At 37.9% G+C, this 25,937-nt stretch overlaps 1 protein-coding gene across 2 annotated transcripts in view; it reads right to left on the bottom strand.

Annotated features, from left to right (window-relative positions):
- Positions 1–1,262: 1,262 nt before the first annotated feature.
- Itgav (integrin subunit alpha V) overlaps positions 1,263–25,937 on the bottom strand; it is an 81,097-nt gene continuing 56,422 nt past the window's right edge. For both annotated transcript variants that reach the window (XM_028884443.2, XM_028884444.2), the window contains exons 18-30: positions 23,595–23,732; positions 21,431–21,498; positions 20,643–20,790; positions 20,020–20,112; positions 17,832–17,911; positions 17,384–17,464; positions 16,889–16,994; positions 16,198–16,356; positions 14,962–15,069; positions 6,237–6,350; positions 6,033–6,140; positions 5,115–5,237; positions 1,263–4,864 (exon numbers count right to left, since the gene is read on the bottom strand). In XM_028884443.2, the coding sequence (XP_028740276.1) occupies positions 4,769–4,864; positions 5,115–5,237; positions 6,033–6,140; positions 6,237–6,350; positions 14,962–15,069; positions 16,198–16,356; positions 16,889–16,994; positions 17,384–17,464; positions 17,832–17,911; positions 20,020–20,112; positions 20,643–20,790; positions 21,431–21,498; positions 23,595–23,732 (1,422 nt within the window). In that variant the 3' untranslated portion in view covers positions 1,263–4,768. The remainder of the gene's footprint in view (positions 4,865–5,114; positions 5,238–6,032; positions 6,141–6,236; positions 6,351–14,961; positions 15,070–16,197; positions 16,357–16,888; positions 16,995–17,383; positions 17,465–17,831; positions 17,912–20,019; positions 20,113–20,642; positions 20,791–21,430; positions 21,499–23,594; positions 23,733–25,937) is intronic.

Genomic DNA, 25,937 nt, shown 5'->3' with positions numbered 1-25,937 from the left:
TGAAAATAATAAAGTTCTGTGCAATGAAAATTAGAGATCATTTGTTTAGAAATATATTCTTAAATTTCCAGCAAATTTGTATTTACCCTAAAGACTTCTATTTTCTTAGTGTATTTTAGCCTTCAAAGCAATGGGTTGCACAATGCCATTTTCTCGAGTGTATCATGTACTCTGAACACACCCTGTGTTAGCCTCTCTCCACCCTCCCCTTCCCTACCACTTGCCTTCTTCTTCCCCTTCACCTTTCAGTCATTTTAGACATGTGCCACAATCAACAAACGAGAGAAAACATAACAACATGTCTTCCTGATTCTTATTTTACTTAATCTGATGAGCTCCAGTCCCATTTATTTCCTTCAACTAATGGCATTATTAATTGCAGAAATAAAATTCTATTGTAAACACATTTCATTTATCCATCCATCCATTGATGGACTCTTACACTGATTCCATAGCTTGGCTATTTTGACTAGGACTGGACAATGCCACAATAAACATGGGTGATCAAGTGTACCCTGTGTGCTTAGATGTCCAGAACTGCTATTGCTGGGTCATACGATAGTTCTATTTTTAGTTTATTGTGGAACTTCCATACTGATTTCCATAGTAGCTACTCTGGCTTATGTTCTCTCCAGTTAAGGCAAGGAGTTCCTTTTTGACACGTGCTCCCTAGTACTTGTTTGTTTGCTTGCTTTTTAAATGATAGCCACTCTGACTGGGTTGGCATTGAATTTAACTGTGGTTTTAATGTACATTTCCCTGATAGCTAGAGATATTGAACATTTTTCATGTATTTACTGGCTACGGAGACTTCATCTTTTCAGAAATAAGCCTGAGTATTTTGTCTGCTCATTTAAATGACTGGATGGTTTATTTTTGTGAGCACTTTACATGTTCTAGGTATTAATCCTCTGCTGGCCGTAAAGCAGATCTTCATCTGTTCTGGAGACAGCCTCTTCACTCTGCTGTGTCCTTCGATGTGCAGAAGCCTTTTAATTTCATGCGATCTCACTTGCATGATTCTATTATTTCCAGAGCTATTGAAATGCTAAGAATGCATTTCCTCTCTAAGAATGTGGCTTAACATTAGGATCTTTTTGCTCTTGGTTTGTGCATTTCTTTTGTCTGGATAGCTAAACCCTCTTAAAAATTTGAACTTTTAGAGAGCTGTGTCACCACGCTGAAGTCGATGTTTTGATGTGTTACTGCTGGTTTGTGAGACTAAGAAACAAGAGACCGTAGGAGAGGGAAAAATCGACACATAAGCTGGCACCATATGTTCAAGTTTATTGTACAGTCCCAAGTTACACATTGGAAACAAAGCAGAACGTGGTACCTACTTGTACTAACTCAAACCAAGTTAGCAAACGACAGATTTCAGGACAGACTCATTTTATGTCTCACCCAATGTGGGCGATCACAAGAGAAGCCAAAGAAAATTACCTTCCATGTTACTTAAAGAGCAAAGTAATTTGATAGACACATCTTCCAAGTTACCCCAAGATGCTGAAAGTGTTTTAAAACAATTATGGAATAGTTCATTTTCCACCTAAAATAAAATGCAGAATGAATAGTTTAGAAGTAAAAAAACTTCACCTGTGTATCTACAACTACAGCAGAATTTTCTGCTAACAACAACAACAAAAAAAATACTAATAAGTCTCTATTGAGATTAGGCTTACTAAATTAATAGTGACTTATATGTTTCATTACATTGTTATATTGCACTTGAGAACAATGACAACAAACACCAAAGATTCAGTACCCCTCACAGAAAGCATGACATAGCAGGAATCACAAGGAATGCCAGTGTATACTGCAGATGGCACATCCACAGGTTCATAGTTCAGAGACCTTTTACAAATCACTAGACATTACGCAATTTTATTTGCCTTTTTAGATCCTGTAATACAATTTTGTTTGTCTTTTCCCCTTACTCATCAAATTAAATGTACAAGCCACCCATGAATAAAAACAAGGTGACATTCAGATAGGTGATGGCCACACAGGTATTCTAGAACAACTTACTCTTCTTCTCCATGAGGCTCTTCATGACATTCTGCCACACGGGAACAGATACCACCTTAGCACTCTATTGCCCTACAAGAACCAGCTGCTCTATCTATACTTTGCCACAGAAATCCCTCCTTGGGGTTAGGCTCACTATCAAAGCCCCCACGGCTGTCTTAAAGCAACAGCAAAATTTGTCTGTTATTAGTCAATTTCCTCACTATGTAAATAATGTTGTATTCGTGAGGATTAAGTAATAAGTAATTTCATAATTCAGGTAGAATTAAGACAATAACATTTTGATGGTTTCACCTTTTATAGTTATTCAGAATTATGATGATAATTAAACATAAGTGTGTGTGTGGCAGAGGGTGACCCTGACACAAATGTTTTAAAGTATCAACTCTAAAAAATATCTCTGTAAGAAATCAATATTGGTGTCAATATTTCTCACACTTGTCAAATGTCCTCTGGATCACTCAATTTGTTTTAACTGAACTAGATTATGAAACTTTATACTTAGAAATGAATTTTAATTCTCAGTAAATATGAAGCTAAAATGATCTTTTGATATTCTGTTGAATATATTCATATACTGCTATAGAAGAAAAAGAATCAACATTCTTTTCAGAGTTGACTGTGAAATTACAGTTCCTAATTTTACAGAGATACAAAGTTATACTTTTTCAAAGAAAATCCATACTACTGTAGAAAACCACACCTCATGTTAATTTCCAGTTGCAACATCTTTCAATCTGTAACAGAAAGTTACTCCTTGGCAAAGAAGCCATAAAGGAATAACTGTAAAAATCAACATTGATTCTATTGCCAAAGAATGAATTTCATTGATTTTCAGGAATGGCAGCTATTATGAAGGAAGACAGAAAAGGTGAAAGTTTTTATAGGCCAACTGAGTGACTGCATGGTGGTGGGCAACACTTGGCCCTAAGATAAAAATATTTCTTAAAAGAATTTAAATTTATTGGTTAAAAATATACTTATGTATATAATTATGATCTTTCAAGCCATTAAAAAATTTTATACCCCAAAAGTTATTAAAAGTTCATTAAAGCTAAATATAGGGTCCTATCTATATTCTAACTTGTACAACTCACCGAAATGTGCTTCATGTTATGAAAATAAATTCTCCAAATTAGCTCAGCCATATGCACATGGAATTAACACAAGATATGGTGAGACAAACTTCAATTATTTTTAAAATGTAGAAAAATATTCAGTTATTTAGGAGAAATATTTTTCATTCCTTAATGAGAACAGCAGTTTAAAAAGCTATTAAAATTCTCAACTTCTAGTGCATAGCATGATGTAATTGCACAAAAATAGCTATAATTGATAGTCATCCCATGGCCTTGAGGAACTGTGAATAAATCAGAGCCACTTAAGACCATAGCTTGCTAACTCTGCTGCCTTTATTAAAGCCCCAGAAAATTTATGTTAACAAATGTAAGAAAGCTTCAGAAGATTTTCAGTAACCTGAGCTGCTTATAAAAATATTTCTTTTAGCATTTATTCTGACAGCCGAGGCAGGTTTTATGCATTGCTTGCTTAACCTGAGGTACTCTCACCCATGCTAGAAGCAAGCCAGGAGCTACCTTTGGAATGCTAATTCCAAGCATTTCTCATGGGGTAAGAGTGGGAGATCCAGGCTCCTTCCTACAGGTTATAAAGACAGTCTTGACCCATTCTCCATTTTGGAAATAGAAGGAAAATATGAATACAGGAGAAAAATAAATTAACACCAATTAGAAGCCCCAGTCTACCTAAAGAATGTCATTTTGGTGAGCAATTACAGCAGAGGACCACAAAGAGGGTCTTTCGATCTTTCACATGTAGCAAACAGCCAGACAAAGGAAACAGATGTGCCTCAGAAACAACTTCCAACCCCTATGGCTTCAGTCATCATCATGATTCAGCTGAGATCAAACTATTGCTTAATGAGTGTTTTCAATTATAGAATTTTCAGCATGAAATGGCTTAAAAGATTTGATATAGAATTTAAATTACAAAAGTTAAAATACAATAAAATACAATGCAGACTAAACATAAATAAAAACCTAATTTTCATATAAAAATATTGTACCGTTGTTAATACAGGAAGCTACTGTTTTCCCCCAGTGTGGAGGATTAAACTCGGGGACTTGCACATGCTTTGAAGTGAGCTATAGCCCCAGGAAAGAATTTTGATGACATCAGATATTTTTTTAAAGTTCAACTACATAAATGATATTAAAATCTAAGTCCATGCAATTGCAGAGTCTTCAGTAGCTTACAAAATCAACTGTAGTGTAATGTGTACTAATGTTCTAAGTACCTGTGCAAAATTATTGACGCTAAGGTCTAAATTTGAATTGCTTTAAAAATCCTAATTGCTTTAACATAACACCGAAGAAGAGAGAAACCCCACATAGTAAATTAGAAACAGTAACTGAAGAGGTACCGTGTTATATAATGTGGTAACTCAAGTGCCTTATGTACACTGAACAAGGATTATCACTTGAAATTTCCTCACTTAAATGCCTAAAAACACTCGCCAGTGTATGTGAAGTAAATGTTAAGCTGAACCTATTTATAAAGAGAAGTTGGCAAATACTCGTTTCAGTTTTGTGGGTAAACTGAGGCTACTGGGTACCCTCAGCAATACAATCTTGGGATTTTGTTCTTCATGAAAGATATATAAATCTATCACCAAAGTGGCAACTTTAGTGGATCCGGAAGTGGCGCAGCTTAAGAATCGCAGTTAGGTTTCAGAGTTCCCTTCGCCGTTCTCATGAGGTTGGAGCTGTTCTCGTTCCTGCTCTTCTTGAGGTGGTCGGACACGTTTAAAAAAGCCCATCTGTCAGTTAGAGAAAAAGCATAGCTCTCTCAACAGAATGCAAAAAATACGACTGAGTGACTCTATCATCAGCTCGAAAGTTCAAACGGCATTTTTGTTTAGTTTCCCATCCTGAAATAATCCCGGCTGACCCAGCAGCGTCACTGTGGCTCCGTTTCTTCTTTTCTTTACTCTTTTTATCCTTCCCCCCCACTATCCCTTCCCCTTTCCTCCTCGTCTCTCCCCTTCCCTTCCAAAGTCCATTACTTACCCTGTACATGACAAACACCAGAACAGCCAATAGCAAGAGTCCGGCGAGAACTGCCAAGATGATGACCCACACGGGCACAGGCATGGGCGCCGGCTGAATGCCCCAGGTGATGTTAGTGGTGACCTGTGGGGGAAAACACATTGAGCTTTAGACAGCTCTCTGACTTAGGAGTACATGACTTACTTTTAATTTTTATTTTAGTGGTATTCACATCATGTTCTGTTTTGATACAATAATTCAGCGAGAGCACATTAGGTGTCAACAGCATGCACACAAAGCTCCCATCAGATTTCGTATGAGATGACTGGTAAATAACCCAATACAGATCATGACAGCTGATCCCATTTTCAGTATTTAAATATCTTCAGAACTTGTTTACTTGTTGTAGTTAGTTACCAACCTTATAACTTAGTGAGGAGAAAATAACCAAAAATATCTCCCAATAAATTTGGAATATAGTAAAAACTCTGTTACATAAAACAAAGCACTAAAGACAAAGGCCCAGCTCTAGTAACTCTAGGATAAGGAAATAAAGGATACCATAGAACAAGAGTATAATCCTGGGACAGTGAGATGATTCAGCAGCTAAAGACACTTGCCACCACAAGTGATAATCTAGATTCAATCCTCCGGTAATCTAGGTTCAATCCTCAGGTCCGAAATAATGGAAGAAAAAAAAAAATCCGTTCTGGAAAATTGTCCTCTGACCTCCACATGAATAATGTGACATGTGCCCCTCCTCTACCACCACAACAAATGTAATTAAAAAATAAAAAGAAGGAAATGCTTTCAAGTCTAAAATGTTAATCCTCTCAAATAGCTTCATTACTTTCAATTATTGTAGTTAAACTTCCATTAAAAGAATCGAAAGTGTTTGCACTGCATGCATTCGTTCACTTTCTGAACCCAGTGACTTACTAGTGTGGAGTTGAAGAGATCCTCAATCGGCAGATTCTTGTAAGGAAACTCGATGATGTTAAATGAAGCGGACGACTTCAGGGAGTAAGAGTGGTTCTGGTTCTCCTTCTGAATGGACACAACAACAGGAAGGTTTCTTAGGTAGCAGCCCTTTATTACTCCTTTGAAAAATGTGTGCATCTGCCGGTACATCTATCTACTTACATTCATAAACGTCTCGGTCCACAACAGGGACTTCACGTACAGGATGGCACTCTTCCCTCGATCCAGTCGACCAACCTGGCAGACAACCTGCAGGCACTTCGCAACTCCACAACCCTGCCAGAATGAATCATTTTTACTTACAAAATAAGATCACACTGTCTTTTTTTAACATTAACACTTAACATCTGAACATTAAGCATTCTTACAGGAAGGCGGAAGAGAAATTGTATATAGATCGCTCTGTATTTTAGGGATAACGCTTAACAGCCAGCCAGCAGTTAACTCTGGGCTCTTGTCACATTGCTTTTTGTTGTAACTTTTGTTTGTTTTGAAACAGGGTCCTGTTTTATAGCCCTAGCTGTCCTGGAACTCACTATGTAGACTAAGCTGGCCTGGAACTCAAGGAGACCTACCTGCTCCTGCCTCCCTAGTGCTGGGATTAAAGGTATGGGCCGTCACAACCAGCAAAAGCGGTGTTTTTTTGTTTTTTTTTTTTTTTTTAACATAAATTATTTTAGAAACATAAAATATATAATACTGAAAAGTTCATTTTTATGACAACTCAACCTTCTTTAGGCAACCCCCAACGTGGTCATTTTAAGACATAAAAATCAGATCACAGCAACACTGTAGAAAAGCAAAGAAAGCAGTGAATCTTTAATTGTTCATTTGTGTGAGACCCGCAGAGAGAAAAATCACATGCTGAGGACATCTGCCGTAATTAGTGTTTTCAGCGAGATCTTGAAGGTTGGCGGCTAAGGAAAACAAATATCCACCCCCTTCCGTGTGCTGGTCCCATTGCACTGTGTCACGTGCATGCACCTCACAGCAGTGCTGTCCAGTGAGAGGCACCAGGAGCTGAGGAAAGGAGAAGTGAGCTTCCTCCACCCGATAAAGGGCATCTGACAGAATCCCAACTAACCCTACAGTCAGAGAAGACCACAGATGAGGCAAGGGAGTCTGGTCATGCCGCTTCTGGTCAACTGCACAGTTCTAGTCAGCGTGCTTCAGCAGCAGTGTAGTGAACAGGTAAAGAAAAGCTGTCTCTCAGTAAATGAAAAGATCTTATGTGTTACATATGTATTCAAAAACAAACAATGAAAAAGCAAACTACACTAAAACTAACAAAGAGCTAATGAGTAAGTACAGAAACAAAACAGCACAGATCTTGCAGGGTACAAGTTCAACATACAAAAATGACTTGAAGTTTGTACACTAGCAACAGCATCCAAAAGGACAATAAACATCTCAACAATTACAAGTGCAAAGCCAGTACACTAAAAGCTAAGAAATACTGCTGAAAGGAATTAAAGAAGACCAAACCGGATAGCCTGTGTTCTAGGAGGCAGGAGTTTTCAAACTCACAGTCAGAATTTCGAACTGCTAATAAGATACAAATGGCCCGAAGAAATGTCCAAGCTGACCTGAAAGTCCATAAGGAGTTGCTATAAATACCATACATCCAAAATCACCTTGAAAAGAAGAAAATAAGCCAAACATGGTGGCTCAAGCTTGTATTCCCAGCACTCTGGAAGCTGAGGCAGGAGGATCAGTACAAATTCCAGACCAATATAAGCTACAGTGAGATCAAGAAAGGAAGAAAGAGAAAGAGGAAGAGAAAGAGAGAGAGAAAGAAAGAGATAGGGAGAGAGAGAGAGGGAGAGGGAGGGAGGGAGGACAAGAAGAAGGAAAGAAAGAGGGAAATAGAGCTATAGTAATAAAAAACAATTTGCTATCATCATTAAGAATACACATAGAAATCAACAGAATAGAATTAAGCAAGAAATAGAGGTATGCGAGTCAGTAAAGAACCCAGCACCCACAGACTAAAGTAAGGCACAGAAGCACATGCCAGCAATCCTACTGCTAGGAAGGGAAACAGGAGAATCCCTGGGGCTCGATAGCCGCTATTCTAGTCTATCAAAGAGGTCCAGGTTCAGTGAGAGACCCTGTCTCTACAGAAGGTACTAGAAGGAAAACTTCAGTCTGAAGAAGTTAAATAGACACACAGGAATAATAATCCACAGTAAATCAAAAGAAAGGGAACAAAAGCCCACAGCCTAAGAACAAATAAACAGGAATCATTGATAACTCCTGATATTAATGGTCTCAATTCCCTAATAAGAAGACCCAGACTAACATATTTGATTAGAAAACAGGATCCATCTTTTTGCCGCATCCAAGAAACACACTTCATATGAAGAAAAGATATCACCTAAGTGTAATAGGACAGAAAAAGTTATTCCAAACAAATGTACACAAGAAGCAAGCAGATATAGATATTTTAATTGCTCAGAAATAAGACATCAAAGCAAAACTAATCTGAAGAGATAGGGAAGGATACAACATAATTAAAGGAAAGATCCATGGGCAGGATATTGCAATTCTGAACATTTGTCCACCAAACACAAGGACACCCAAGTTCATAAAAGAAACACTCGTACAGCAAAAATCACATATTGACTCTTACACCGTGATAATGAGTAACTTCAATACCACACTCTTGCCAATAAACAGATCATCCAGACACAAATTAAACAGAGAACTGCTGGAGTTAAATAATTTCATAAATGTACCTAGCAGACATGTACAGATCATCTCACTCATACACTACAGAATATACCTTCTTCTCAGTAACTCATGGAACTTTCTCCAAAGTTGGCCACATACTAGGGTACAAAGCAACTCCCAATAGATACAAGAAAAATGAAATAACACCCTGCATCCTATTTGACCGCCACAGATCAAAGCCAGATATTAACAATAGAAAGTTTACAAACTCATGGAAACTGAACTTACTACTGAATGAAAAATGGGTCAAGGCTAAAATTAAGATGGAAATTAAAAACTATTTAGAATTGAATGAAAATGAAGATACAACATACTTGATCCTATAGGACATAATGAAGGCAATTCTAAGTGCCTACATCAAAAAAAAAAACTGGAGAAATCTCATATTAATAACTTAGCAACATACCTAAAAGTTATAGAACAACAAGAAGAAATAATACACAAAAAAGAACAGATGGCAATAAATAATCAAACTCAGGCTGAAATCGGTAGAATATGAACAATAACAACAAAGAACCAATAAAATGAAGAGTTAGTTCTTTAAGAAAATTAACAAGACAGACAAATCCTTAGCCAAATTAACTAAAAGATGGACAGAAGAGATCCAAATTGGTGCCATTAAAGATAAAACATTACATCAGACATCAAGGAAATTCAGAGAATCATAAAGACATACTTTAAAATCTGCATTTCACCAAACTGGAAACCTTAAAGAAATATATGAAATATACAACCTACCAAAGTTAAATCAAGATCAAATAAGCAATTTAAACAAACCCACAGCCCCTAGTGAAATAGAAGCAGTAATTAAAACTCTTTCAACCAAAAACAGTCCAGGGCCAGATGAATTAAGTGCAACATTCTATCAGACCATTAAAGAAGAATGAATGTCAATATTCCTCAAATTATTCTGCAAAAGAGAAACTAAAGGAATGCTGCCTGATTACCTTACTAGGCCACAATTACCCTGATATCTAACCACACAAAATGATCCACCAAAAAAAGAAAATTATAGACCAATATGCCTTATGAACATAGACACAAAAGTTTCTCAATACATGCTTACAAACCCTTGCAAATACACATCAAAAGAATTATCCACTATCATCAAGTTAGTTTTAGTCCAGAAATTCAGGGATGGTTCAACATATATAAATCAATAAAAGTAATCTACTATACAAACTCAAACAAAAAAACATGATCATCTTATTAGATGTACAAGAGATCTTTGACAAAATCCAACATCCTTTCATGATAAAAATAGGGATACAAGAGACATTCCTCAACATAATAAAGACAATTTACACCAAGCCTATCACCAACATCAACCTAAGTGTAGAGAAATTCAAAGTATTTCCATTAAAATCAGAAACAAGACAAGGCTGTCCATTCTCTCTATACCTACTCAAAATGAAGTCTTAGCTGGAGCAACTGAAGGAGATTAAGGGGATACAAATAGGAAAGGAATAAATAAAAACATCTTTATTTACAGATATCTGCTTATACATAAAAAACCCTAAAGCCTCCACCAGGAAACCTCTACTTTCAGCAAAGTAGCAGGATATGAAATTTAACACAAAGATCAGTAGCCTACCTCCATACAAATGACAGACTGAGGAAGAAATCAGGGAAACAACACCTTCACAACAGCCAAAAACCAAACAAACAAATAAATAAAATCTTGGGATAATTCTAACCAACCAAGTGAAAGACTTGTATTAAATCTTTAAGACAGCGAAGAAAGAAACCATAGAAAAGACCAGAATGTGCTCATGGATCAGTAGTATTAACATTGTGAAAATGGCCATCCTATCAAAAGCAAGCCCCATCAAAATTCCAATAGTTCTCTTCTTACAGAAATTGAAAAAAATAATCTTTAACTTCATATGGAAACTCAAAAACTCAGGATAGTTAAAATAATCCTGCATAATAAAAGAATTGCTGGAGGTATCACCATTCCAGATTTCAAATTGTACTACAGAGCTCTAGTTATAAAAACAGCATGGTATTGAAGTAAAACCCGACATGTTGATCTATAGATCTAACCGTAGACCAGACATAAGTCTACACATCTACAGAAACTTGATTTTTAGCAAGGAAGCAAAAAATACACACTGAAAAAAAAAACAGCATTTTCATAAATGGTGCTGGTCAAACTAGATGGCTACATGTAGAAGAATGAAAACAGATTTATATCTATTACCCTACACAAAAGACAATTCCAATAAGACCAGATACCCTGAATCTGGTAGAACAGAAAAATGGAGAACAGGCTTGAACTTGGCACAGGAAAGGACTTTCTGAACAGAACACTGTTAGCCCAGGCACTAAGACCAACAATTAGTAGATGAGACATCACACAGCTGAAAAGCTTCTATATGGCAAAGGACATCACCATTCAGGCAAAGCAGCAGCCTACGGAAAGGGAAAAGATCTTTAACAATTATACATCTGATAGGTTAGTATCTGTGGAGGTATTGTATTCCCCAAAATATTGTGCACCCTAATAAACTTATCTGGGGTCAGAGAACAGAACAGCCACTAGATACAGAGGCCAGAAAATGGTGGCACACACACCTTTAATCCTATCACTTGGGAGGCAGAGATCCACACGGATCTCTGTGAGTTTAAAGCCACACTGGAAACAGCCAGGCATGGTGACTCATGCCTTTAATCCCAAGGAGTGATGACAGAAAACAGAAAGGTATATGAGGCATGAAGACCAGAAACTAGAAGCTTTGGCTGGTTAAGCTTTTAGCAACAGTTCAGCTGAGACCCATTCAGATGAGGACACAGAGGCTTCCAATCTGAGGAAACAGGATCAGCTGAGGAATTGGCGAGGTGAGGAAGCTGTGGCTTGTTCTGCTTCTCTGATCTTCTAGCATTCACCCCAATAACTGGCCTCAGGTTTGATTTTATTAATAAGACCTTTTTAAGATTCAAGCTACAAGTATTAGAATACAAAAGGAAGGAAAAGAAACTACCTGAACATCAAGAAAACAAATAACACAATTAAAAATGAGGCACAGAATTAAGCAAAGAGTTCTTGAAGGATGAAACACAAAAGGCTGGGAAACAAAGCAATGTTAACATCCCTGGTCAGGAAACGCAGATTAAAACTACTTTGAGATTTCATCTTACCCAAGATCAATAAAACAAATGACAGCTCATGCTTGTGGGGGTGTGGGGAAAGGGGAACACTTAGTCATTGCTGGTGGGAGTGCAAATTGGTGCAGCCACTGTGGAAACCAATGTGGCAGCTACTCGGAAGTTAGGAATTGATCTACCTCAAGATGCAGCTATACAACTCTTGAGGATATACCCAAAGGACTCTACATGATACTTGTTCATCCATGTTTGTTGCCACCCTGTTCCTATAGCCAGAAATTGGAAAGGGCCTAGCTGTCCATCAACTGATGAATGGATAATGAAAATGTGGTCCATTTACACAAGAGTGGCCAAAGACCTGAGAATAGATAGGTCATAGGAGAAGGGGAAAACCTAATACTATTTATTATTCTGCTTAAGGAACATACCAATTAAATGACTCTTAATGACATACTGTTATACCCATAGGTCAATGCCTAATTCAACCCACATCAGAGAGGCTTCTTCTTGAAGTAGACAAGAATTAGCACAGAGACCCATAACTGGACAATGTGTAGAGAAGGAAAGACTGTGAAGTACTCAGTGCTAAATGGGATGTCTTTATCAAAGCCCCTCCCCTTAAGGCTTTAGTGTGAAGTCTATGTGGAAAAGAAGGCAGAAAACTTCTACGAGCCAGAGGTAATGGATGACTGAGGAAAGGTCTTCTAGAGAGAACAGGACTGGTACACATATGAACTCACAGAAACTGCTAACAGCATGTCCAAACCCTGCCCAGATTCAAGCCAAAGGCGGGGAACTGAGGGGAAGTGAACATGGGGTCTGACCCCTAACTAAGAACCTAGCTGTAACTGATGCCCACTGGCAAAGGGAGAAATCGCTTTCCCCAATAGAGTCTCTCTGGCTATATCAACCACACTCCAGGGCAGGCTCCGTGCTCGGCAATAGTTGGCCAACACAAGAGAGACTCAATAGTATTCTGGTGGACTTTTTCCATTTTGCTTTGCTTTGGCATTTTTCTGTCTTATTGGTCTTTCGCTCCCCTCCTCCCTCTGTTTCTGTGTTTTTGTGGGACTTTTGTGTATTTTTTCTTCTTCTTATTTCTTTCAAAGAGAAAAAGAAAAAGACATAAAATTAGGTGAGTAGGAATGTGGAGGAGCATCTGGGAGGAACTCATCAAAATATATCGTATGAAAAACATTTTGATATAAAAATAAATAAATACTAATTTTTTTAAAGCGAAGTGGGGAAGAGAGAAAGGTACAAACAGAGAGACAGCCAGTCCCGGAGTGCGTGTGGGTTACAGACTATGACACTATAAAGCCTATTACATTAGGAGCTCTGATTATTTTTCTTTTTTTTATGAATATTTTATTTTTAAATACATGTAACTGTATGAGGATAAGCAAACCCGACTGCAAACATGGTATTCTTCGAAACCAGACATGCTGGCTCCCTCTGGAACTGTGGTTATAGCTGAGGGTTATAGCCTGCTGTGGGTATTAGGGAGCAAATTCAGATCCCCTGGAGAAGCAGCTGATGCTCTTAACCACTGGGCACTGTCTCCAGCCACCTGTAATTTTCTGAGTCAGCTGAGAAGGTCCTGGAATCAAAGAACCCCAACAGGTTCTGTGGCAAATAAACTCAGGGGGAGATAAGGGCATAAAGTCAGAGGTCACAGCAGGTAAAAGTTAAGAGAAAGAGGGTGGTCTAAGTCACACTGAAGGAGTGGAGCTGGTAAAGAGGGTCAGAATTCAGTGCTTTACAAGGTAGATAGTGATGACATTGGATGAAATGTAGGGCGGTGTTGAGCGATAAAGAAGGATTTGTACAGAGAATGGAGTTTATATTCACTACATGTGGGTCACCGTGGAAAGAGAGGCGTTGGGAAAACTCCATGATATATTTTTAGATTAGCTATTTTCTGATAGACATGTAAGAGGAATTCTAATCAGCAGATAAACAGACCCTGAAGTTCAATGTAGGATCTGAAAATGGAGACCGAGGAGGAGGAGGAGCAGGAGGAAGAGGAGGCAGATAGGGAACCAGGAGAGATGATGCCCTTGAAAAGATGATGCCTGGGAAAGTTAGTATCTGAACAATGAGCCTGGTAAAGGACCCTAGAACTAGGTCATAGAAAAACAGTGTTTGTGGGCTGGCAAGATGGCTTAGCAGGCAAAGGTTCTCATCACCAAGCCTGAGGGCTTGAGTTCATTCCCTGGGGCCCACGTATTAGAAGCAAAGGAGTCACTCCCACAAGCTGTCTTGCGACCTTCACAGGTATACCATGGCAAGTGTGTGCCACAAATACACAAACACACACAAATGAAAATGTAACACAAAAACACAGGTTTTTAAAAAAGTAGTGACTGTAGGGGATAGCGAGGCACGCCTTTAATCCCAGCACTTGGGAGGCAGAGGCAGGCGAATCTCTGTGAGTTTGATGCCAGCCTGGTCTACATAGTAAATTTCAGAAAAACCAGGCTACATCAAGAGCCTGTCTCAAATAGATTAATAAATAATAAATAAAATAAAATGTTATTATGAGGCAGTGGTGGTGCACCCCTTTAATCCCAGCACTCGGGAAGTAGTGGCAGGCAGTTCTCTGTGAGTTCAAGACCAGCTTGGTCTACAGAGTGAGTTCCAGGACAGCCAGGACTACACAGAGAAACCCTGTCTTGAAAAACCAAAATAATAAAAATAATAATAATTAATAATAAATAGTGATTGCAAAAGGGCTTTACCAGTTTTTCTATGTGTTGGTTTCAGATCTACTTATTTTAAATAATAAACAACACATTTTCTTCATACATTTTCATCACTGGGCCTCCTGGCTCCTCCTGTCATGCGGCACTGAAGTATCAAAGAGGAAGATGAGATCAGAAAAGTCCAGCTAGAGGAGCACAGTCAAGGAAGACAGATACAAAACGCTTTTATTAAACGATCTATAGGACGCAGATCCCACTGCTGCTACCACTTGGTCATCCATCTGTCCCACAATCGCGTATTTTTAGATCTTTACCCTGTGCGTCCGTGGGATGGCACTTACCAAAGTGTGAACATCTCCCTCAGGAAGGGTGAGATCCCGCTTGGTGATGAGATGACTTCGTTCTCCTTGTCCAGGGGCGGTGTCATTCTTTTCGGGTGTCTGCACAGACTAGACGTGGATTTCGTTGTCAGACAGGGGTTAAATGATAATGGGAAACAGTTCACATTGACATCTGGGCATTGATACTTAGATAGGATTAACACACAGTCCTTGAAAATGTGGTAAGACCAAAAATGTACCGCTTAATGGTCAGTGAACAGAAAAGACGAAAATAAAAGACCAAAGTCATTAATGTACCCTACAAATTATCATTAATCTACCCGTTTCCTAACCATTGCTTTTTTCCCATGCATCCCTAGAGGGAAACCAATACCAACACTGAAGAGAGCCTGAAATTCTACAGTATGTCTATGATGAGCATCATCATAGGAGTTTTGAGTATAATTTGTTTGGAGTTTGGGAAGCAGAATATTACTATATAGAGCAGACTGGCCTTGAACACAAAACGTAATCCCAGATAGCCTCAAACTTGTTATGGGATTACAGGTATGTGCCATAGAGCCTGGCTTATTTTATTTGTTTCCTGAACTTTCCTTAGATTATATAAGATGTAATATTCTTATGTGAATATATATTGTAGAAGAATCACTATCACAAAAAAAATAAAAAATCCTATAAAATAACATTTTCCTAGGCTCTGTAAATCAAGAGTCACAAGTAAAATGGTGTATCTTATTCTAAAGACAGAAATTCCTACAATAAAATAGCCTTATATAATACATTTAATAAACTGAGATGCAGTAGTCAAGAATAATTCCTGAGGCTTATGGAACACTCATAAACCTATGGTTCATTATAATTTTACAGAAATGATTCTTACCTATCACATAAATGGACTAATTTTTTGTGTACTAGTTATGAACTAAAATACTTTTTTTTTTTTTTTTTTTTTTGTTTTTTTTTTGGTTTTTTGAGACAGGGTTTCTCTGTTGTAGCTTTGTGCCTTTCCTGGAACTCGCTTTGGAGACCAGGCTGGCCTCGAACTCACAGAGATCCGCCTGCCTCTGCCTCCCAAGTGCTGGGATTAAAGGTGTGCACCACCACCCAGCTGAACTAAAATACTTTTTTGTAGAGTTCATACATTGTAATAGTTGTTTTCATTTCATGTGTTTCATTTTTACGTTTAGAAAGAAAATAAAAAGCTACAGTAATAAAGAGCTACTTAAAACACACTACCTTAATTCTCAAAGGGTTGATCTCTGTATCTGCGGTACAGTTCATTGGCCCATCAATGTCGTAATGAAGGATGTACAATAAAGTGTTATTGTTGTATTTGTAAGGCCACTGAAGATTTAGAATTGCTTTGCTGAACGAACTTGGACCGTTGTTTCTCAGCTAATAAGAAAAAGAAAATGTAAGCACCTTGGACAAAGATTAGTTCCACTTTCCTTCCATTAAGTTATCACTAGAAATCATATCAACAATGGGATCTGAATACCAACAGTTTCTACCGCTAGACTGTAATTATGACCATTATGCACAAAAGTCAAGCAATGTTTATCTCTCAAGTATAGAAAGATCTACCAGGATGACATTGTAAAGAAAATGGAATGCTGACTATATAGCCTCTGTAGAGAAAATAAAACTGTTTACACGCATTTCCAGTTTTTAGTCAGAACTTCAAAATACTGTGGAGCATACACAGGATTATTTTTTTTTAATTCAGATAGAGCTGCTTTTGCTTTCTTTAAACAAAGATATTTGTCTATAAAAAATGAACTTACAAACAGTACTTCTGGTATATTATGTTCAAACTATGTAAACTCCACATCAAAATGGTCTAAGATGGGTTTTGAAAGTTTAGCTGCTCTTTCCACCGCCCCATCCCCCCTTCTCCAGCCTTCTATTGGGTCCAATAACTGCAGACCTCATAGATGTGCTGAACAACAGGCCCAACATCTTCTTCAGTCTCAGGATTTTCCTTGTACTCCCAATTTGGAATTGGAAGAAAGACATGATCAGGACTTGAGACCCTAAACAATGACCAAAGAAAACCTACCATGAATATCAAACAACATAGTGCATTTTCCTAAGTATTCTGTATTCAGTTGAATAAAATCAGACCTAATTTTAAAAAGCCTCAAAGGAAAAGCTTGTGAATGAACAAGCTTTCTATGCATAAAATTGACTGTTGCTAAATCAGCGTGCATCAGATTAATCGGTAAGCAAGTGCCATGAAAGTTAAATCAATGTATTTTAAGATTGCTGTTACTGTGCCTTTTGGAACACCTTCAAGGTCTTATCTCTACAGAGCCCACTGCCTTGGGAAACCAGCACTAAGCTGGCGGGGCTGTCCATGGGAAGCCAGGGTCCAGTAGCTACATTTCAGAAGCAATCACAACAACTTGAGACTCACACTTACCCTCTTATCTCAACAGCAGCCAAAACAGCAAGGTCAACTTTGTAAGACACAACTGGGCTTACATTGTCAAAAGAATTAGAGCTGAAAAAGGAAAAACATGCTCAGGACTGAATTGGGCACATTTATCATCAAAGCTCTAAAAGGGAAAACTCAGAGGAACTAAAACTAAACAATTCAAAGCGGTACAGAAACTCAAGTCCTACCAATCAAGCAATTATTTTAATTACCGTGTAATTCAAAACTGAAGATAAATTTTATTTCCTAGTGCTTAATTTTGTTTTATAAACTCAAATTAACAAGACAATCATTTGTATAATTAAATACTGATTAAAGAACCCTATAATAAAGTACTGAAATTTTAATCTACATTATTCCATCTTTGAGGAGCAGTATAGAATATATTTATAAGGAAAAATGGTTATTTTAGCCTAATACATTGTTTTCATACCTTTGGATTTTCAAGTCAAATTTCACAGAAGTATCCATTTCTGACTGCTGGTGCACGCTAAAACGAAGGCCAGCAGACAGCTGGAGAGGGAAAGGTACAGTGATGGTCAGTGGCTCATTTAAATCAGAAACTTCAAACTTGACATCCAAATAAAAAGGTGCGTTCTGAAATATGCTTTTTATGAGTTTATGGTAAAAGTGAACAAAAATAATTACAGCCGATTTTCCACTGATGTCATAGTGGAGGCTTCTTAACAATTATTAATTATAATCATACTTCCCTATGATATTAACTGTCTTTCTAAAGATTACAATGTTTGTTGTTGCAATGAAAACATTGCAACTGAGTATAAGCGTCGCTCTAGGAAGCTGACCACTGACCTGAGCTAAGAAGCCAGACAGGAAACATTGGAGGGTTTATCAGAGCACAGTTAGAGGAGCTGGACCAAGAGCATGCTCTCTCTCCTCACACCTCTCCCAGTCCCCTTCCCCAGCACCTGACATCCTGAGCAGGCAGAGTACTGATTGATTTTAAAGAAAACTGAACAGAAGGTATAAGATAGCAGACTTGGGGTTCAGTGGTTACGAGCACTGGCTGCTCTTCCAAAGGACCCAGGTTCAATTCCCTGCCTGTAACTCCAGTTCCAGAGGACCAGACACCCTCACACAGACATGCATATAGGCAAAACACCAATGCATATAAAATAAAAATAAATAAGTTTTTAAAAAAAAAGATAGCAGGCTTCTTGGGGATCACATAAATGATATGTAAAAATGGTACCTCTGTGTGGCTGCACTCACATTACTGGAGTTGGCTACTTAGAAAAACTAGGAACTAAAGGAGGTATGAGCTAGAAAACCAGAGAGAATGAGAAAATGAAAAGCTCTTCCCCGGGGAGCATGTATGCAGAATAACGACAGCCTGTGGAAACACACTTAGAAAAGCATGCAGTGTTTAGATCATGGCAACAGATCTGCACATAACTGCCATCAGTGTGCCAGTCAGTGAAGCTTCTTGGAAAGCATCTCATGTACAGCTATAATTTCCTCAGTACCAGTAACACACACGGACTGTTTCCCTTCCAGAGGACTTTGGAAGAGCCTCCCTGAGTGCTTGGCTTCCTGCCCTAAAGCTTCCCGCTCACCATCAGAAGGGGAGACTCACCCAACTAAGTCTCTCCTACTTAGATGATATAAGGCTTTAGTAAGACGGCATCATCTCACCTAAAAGAGTAACAGGTCCTAGTGTGTGCCAAGGTGGCTTTCAAGGCTCCATAGACACCCTGGCAGCTCAAAATACTAAAATTATGATTTTAGTCCTTAGTTGAAATCGTGTTTTTGTCTATTCACCAGATTTAAGGCAGCGTGAAGAGAAGTTTATGGAAGAGTATGCAGCTTTAACTATAATTTTAATATCCTAGTTAAACTGAATAGAACTCTACTAATAACTAAACTCTAAATCAACACTAACTTAAAGATACTACTTTGAGGGCAAGTGAAATCACTCAGTAAGTAAAGGCATTTGTTACCAAACCTGATGACCTGTGTTCAGTCCCCAGGTCCTACCATGGTGGAAGAAGAGAATCAGCTCCCAACAGTTGTCCTCTGACTTCCACACAGTGTGAGTAGCATACGTGCATGCATACAAAGGCATAACACTCGTACATACAATAAGTAAATAAATAAATAAAAATAAAGACACTGCCTAGAGCTGCCTTGGTGGTCCACGCCACCCTTGTCACCAAGCACGTAAGGGGGCATAGCCGGGAAGAAGCTGAGTTTGTGGGCATGTTGACCTTACACAGCAAGAGCCTGAGTTTGTGGGCATGTTGACCTTACACAGCAAGAGCCTGAGTTTGTGGGCATGTTGACCTTACACAGCAAGAGCCTGAGTTTGTGGGCATGTTGACCTTACACAGCAAGAGCCTGAGTTTGTGGGCATGTTGACCTTACACAGCAAGAGCCTGTCTTAAACACAAAGGAAACATGGCTAAGTATGGAGGGCACTTTCCAAGCATGTGCAAGGTCCTGGGCTGAGTCCTTAACACTGTCCACAAACACAATAACAAAGAAAAACCCAACTTATTTTGAAGTTACTATAAAGAAACCTAGCGAAAAAAATATTTATAGGGGGAAATATTTATGCTCTATTTATAAGGAGAAAAATCAATTGAATTAAAACACCTTACTTGAGTTCCAGCCTTCATGGGGTTTCCAAGGTCACACACCACCTGTCGGGTTTGGTTTTCTGTCTTAAATGCACAGGAAAGTCTTGCTAAGGCCTTTGATGGACAAAAAAAAAAAAAAAAATAAAGAGTGGGGTTGGGGGGAATGTAGAAAGAAAATTAATAGTAGCCAAGAAAGCAGAAACTACAAAGTCCCTGTCCCATATCCAGTAGATATTTAAATTCCTTTCTCTATGAAGCAAATAAATCTATTTGAGCAACTAGAAAAAGAAACCAGCACTGTGGACAACCACTGCATGTAAATGTGAAAGCCTTGGGAAGCTCCCTGGAGGACTTAGATTCTGATCCTACTGCCTCTGACTAATAATGTGATGGGCAGGCTTAGAGACTTTATCTACCTGACCTCATTTTTCAGATGCTCGGCTGGCAAACGTAATGATTGCACATCAATATATTATTCAAAGTATTAGGCCTGAAAGGAATTATGTAAGATGGGCACTCTATTGTCTAGCAATTTAGTCTTAGAGAGAATGGCTAAGCTTGGGCCTCACTAAATAGGGACTACCTCATTAATGTTAATAAGACCTGGGAGTGTGCTGTGGTTTTCAAAGGGGCAGCTTGCTTACTTCATTGTTTCGGACAACCCCGATGAAATCTGCCTGCGGTGGGATGGAGACGATGAGCTCCGCTTCGTAGGCTCCTTCCCCTTGATTCTGCGCCTTCACGGTCAGGGTCAGAGGGTTGTCATCCCCAATATAGATCTTCTTTTGATCACTGCAAGTTAATTCAAATCCAACAGTGAGAAAAAGACTTCCTGGGGAGCATGGGACTGTTCAAAGAAACAGGACTGACTTCCTCCCCTGTCCCAGGAGAGTTCAAGGCTCCTCCACAGCTCAACAGAACACAGAAAATAGCACACTGGGTGCAAATTCAGTGCTCTTCTCTGTGACTAGAACACTGATGCCAGTCACACACCACTGCTGCCCACACATATTATTACCAAAGTCACATTATATCTGTGCGTGTGCTTCTAATTCTTTGATTTTTCTTGCTAATTGATCTTTGGTCATAATTCCATGACAGTCTTCCCTGTGTCATATTGGTGAGGACATTCCTCAGTTCACAGCATGTCCACAATGATTGTATCGAGAAGATTAGTAGGACTCACGGTACAACCAAAGCTAATGGTCATAAGTCTACCAAGCCAGGCACCTAGTCAAAGCATAGTGGGTATTTTTTAACTATGGTATTATTGTCTTATACTAATGCTAATCATGAATTATCATATGCTAATTATAAATTATCCTTTACTGCAAGAATTTTTCCTTAAAAACATTAGCATTTTGAAAAGAAAAGTGTGCTTTTCCATTTAAATTTCTTATATTTTATATTTACTGTTTGGAGTAAAACTTACCTATCTACAGAAACTTCCAGTTTAGGTTTACAGACATTATCTTCCCCACAGTCAAGTAGAATATGAGCCTAAAAGAAAAATATGTTATTATTTTCTACATGGATTCTGGCCACTCATCTTTAGACATGTCAGAGTAGGCAATCAAGAATAAGGAAAAAAAATGATGAAATATAAGTGCTTAGAATTTTGTATATCTCAAATTAGCTGTTAGCATTTTGGAATATAATCTAGTACAAGAAATGAGGGTTCATTTTAACTGTGCTCCTGTCTGAAATGTATGAACTGGGACAAAATAAATGTCCTTGCAAGAACTCCTCATTAAGACAGTGTGGCCTCTGCTGCTATCATAGAAATTGACTGCACACATCAAGGAAGGAGAAAATGGTCAAAATAAGCCCAGCATTTACAAACCCACTGGGAAAGAAATGAAAAAGAAAAGAAAAAAACAGCAGTAAAATGATAAATCTGAAGAAAACAGCGAAAAAGTCTAAACTTGTTTTTTCTGTATCTGGCCATGGGAATGTACCATAAAGAAGAGTGTGAGGGAAGGAAAAAAAAACAAACCTCAAAAGACAGACTACAAGGACACAGACAGATCTTGGTAGGATACATGGAACAAAAACATGAGGGAAAAAAAGGAAAATAAAGGCAAAGTCATTCTCAGTTTATTTTATTTTCAGACTTTGTCTCAAAAAATAGTAATGATAATGATAAAGATTTCTAAAATAATATAAAATTATAAAAAAAATCACAGACCATATCTCAAAATGCATACTATAATACACAAGTAAAAAGTTATTTCTGAATAAAGTACCACATTAAAGCACACCTACTGAGATGCTCACATATTAAATGAACCATCGGTACAACATCCACCCACCCCAAACATCAAATGTGAACACAGAACTGTTCACAAGTCCTAGTGGATAGTTAAAAAAAAAAAAAGCCTATATAGTAAATTATCAAGGTACAAAACAAGACATAATGTTTGTTAAAATATATAAAAAATGAACTTTTAAAAATATTGCAATTTGCTTTCTATGTTGTCGTACGTATTACCATTATGCCCCCAGAATAAAAGCTGCTCATGAGATTTTAGAAAGGAGGTCAAAGACAATATGACAACCTAACACACACTAATGAATTCTGAGAGAATAGTGTTAACCTAGCCCTATGAACAGGAAATAAACCACAGGGGTGAGACAGGAAATAATAATATTTAAAGACAGATGTTTTGCAACACTTTTTGCAAAATTACCAAACTGAAGTTTTGTGTTGCCTTATGAAAAGAATTGCTTGTGGGGAGCCAAGGAAGACCCAAGGGAACGTGTATAGAGCAGATGGAGTCCTGAGCCAATGTGTATTGTTTGACATGGGCATGGCTGTGTTGAGGACCAATGCCTCAGACCCGTAGGAATGGCAGTGCCTTCCCCATACAGGTCAGGGTCAGAACTGGCAAAGCCTTCCTCTGGTCGCAGTGCAAAAATTGGCAGTGTGTGTAAGAACTAGCAACTGCAGCTTCCTCCTCCCAGATGTTTAGGGCCTGAGACTGCTCACCTCCAGAGACCTCCTACAAGACCAGCTAGCCCCTCCCCCTGTGCTGTACGTAACAATCACACTACAGCTCTCAGTTGTGTGATGGATGGATGGTGCCACTCTATAAGAGTGCGCACACTCCACCTGATCCCAGCTTTTCTGTGCATGTATGCTTGTCTGTCCTGCAGTCCCTCAGCACTCCCAGTCAGGTTTCCAGGACTAAACAGTGCTGGACTCAGCAAAACTTATATATGATATATACATAAAAGTATATTTATATATATATATGTATATATATATACTTCAATACAAAATAAAAGAAGCATTGTAGATGTTCAGTAAGTACTAAAAAACTCATACAAATAAACTGGTATTTTGTTATTTTCCTTGGATCACTTTACTCTTCTATGTATATGAAATGTGACCCTGTGTTCCAGTGCCTATGACTACTGAAAAGATTTAAAGATTTCAGACCTAACTCTTTGGATTATTTCTCCTCTGGTTTGTTTAGTTAAACATCTACCAACACTGTAAAAAACAATCCCTTATGATATTTATGAACACAAACTGTAAAACCTTAACAAAAGATCAAAGGACAAGATAAGAAATAAACTGGGAAGTGCTTTACCTGCCGGCTGACATTGGCGGGAGTGAACTGGTTCAGAATGGGCTGCAAGCCTGTATCGTCAGCAGCCGTTCTGTGGTCCAACCGATACTCCATAAAAATAGTGATGGGAGTGAGTTTGTCTCTAAATTCAGATTCATCCTGAAACAAAAGAACTTCAAGTTAAGATGACATCAACCTAAACTATTTGGAGGAATCCACAACCAGAGAAGCCACAAAACCAGGCGAATTTATCCTTCGAACCTTCAATTCTAACAACCTCTAAAACACTGTGGTAACTGTAGTAAGCATGAAGAGAAACTCACACGGTTGTTCAGTAAAAACTACTCATCAAGTTTTGTTTCATAATGTAAAATTTGACTCACAAAAATACCTATGAAGCACATTAATTGTCAACCAAAGTTCTCTGGAGAAACCACATACATATATAATATCCTGCTGACCGCTGACCTCTGCCAATTATGGAGAGATGTAATACTGCAGATAAAGAGGCTATCATTTGTCTTTTTAATAGCTCTTAGATATAAATCTCAGCATCTGACTTACTTCTATGATTGCTAGATTTAACTACTGGAATTCATGAGCCTGGTGGATCTCTCGCCTCCGGCAACCAAAGAACGAGTTAAAGATCTAAATCCTGTAGATTTTTCTCCCTTGTTAAATGTGACATCTGGACTCTACAGAAGATATTATACTGTCCTTTCTCTCTCACCTACTTGATGACCCTGCCAACCTCCTTTGTTCTGTGTCTGTAAGAACACACACAACGCAGCCTAGACTCTGTGCTCCAGGGGAGGTGGCTTCCAGGCCATGGTCACTCACATTCCCAGAATAAGTGATTTTCTTGTCTTCTTTTAAATGGAGCTGTTACTTTATGTCAACACGGTAAAATCAGCACCCAGGCAACTACCCAACGTAGAAACAGAACACTAAAGTAGTTTAAGTTGTTCGACTTCTGCCTTTCCCTCTCAACCTTCCCTTCTCAGGGTAAGAGCTGCTAAAATTTCAATTTGCCATCCCTGCTTGCTCTATTGAGACCATGGTTTTCAAGCTTGTCTTCACATCTTTTATGGTCACTTCTTTCATAATGGTCGATATTTATATATCTGATTTGCTGGTGCCATGTTTTATATAGACCTGATAAATACTGCATAAACACTGATAAACACAGAGCAGTGCATTCTTCATTTTTTTTTTTTCTTTTGGCTAACTGGAAATGAGCGCATACATAATCATTTTCTTTCTATTTAACACTTTGAGCTTCATCCATATATTCAAGATTAATCTTCACTTCAAGTCAATATGTTATCTTATGACAGTTTATCCATTCTTCTGTCTAAGATTACTTGTGTTATTTGGATTTGGTTTTGTTATTACAAAAAATTGTTGCAATGATGATTCTTATAAATAGTGGCAACACTCATCAGTTCTGTGTTACTATACTAGTTATTGTCCCAAAACTTCATAACTACTAAAGGGTCACCAGCAACGAATGAATTTCCATCCATCACACCCTGATTAGTAACAAACATTGGCAGACTTCAGTTAATTTAAATTTGTATTTGTTCACATTCATGACTTAGATGCTTGCCTCTCCTGTCTCTTAAGTCTGCAGCCAAGGAAGATGGTCAGGTTTTTTTCTTTCTTTATTCATGTAGAAAGTTCTCCTTTTAAATTCTTAGTGTTAGTTCACCCTAGAATTAATTCATTTTGGTCTACTTATTAATTTGGTAGCTTGACATATGTAAAGCTTCAGAGAACATTAGAAATTTTCCAGCTTTTCTCTTGAAGTGTGTTTACTATCAGAAATGGCTCATTCTGGGAGTATTGCATAAAAAAGTCATCAAGGCCTTATGTTTCTTTGTGTAAAGATTTTTTTTATGGGCATTTGGGATGTGGAGACAGGAGGATCAAGACCAACCTAGATGACAGAGGACACTATCTCAAAAACAAACAAAACCCCAAAACGACTTACAATGAAAGTTCCATTTTTAAAATAGCAATAGGATCACCCATATAAAGATATGAGTATAAATCATATAATGATTACATATAAACATTATATATAATGAATATATTTCATATAAAGATATGAGTGATCCTACAGCTATTAGTTTTTCATATCTTCTTATAGCAGGCATGTTATATGTGTCTAAGAATTTTTCTTCTTTTTAATCCAAATTTTCTTTTATGTTGGTACATAATTATTCAAGAAATTCTGTAATTTAAGTCTCAATTTTATCTATCACTATGTCCCTTTTCAATTTCAAATTTTATAGGTATTTGTTAATTTTTTCAAATTTGTCAAACATTTCATTTAAATTAAATAACATTTAAAGTACACAT

Source organism: Peromyscus leucopus, chromosome 4, assembly GCF_004664715.2.
Source record: "Peromyscus leucopus breed LL Stock chromosome 4, UCI_PerLeu_2.1, whole genome shotgun sequence".
Taxonomy (NCBI): Eukaryota; Metazoa; Chordata; class Mammalia; order Rodentia; family Cricetidae; genus Peromyscus; species Peromyscus leucopus.
This window is presented reverse-complemented; position numbering and strand designations above follow the sequence as displayed.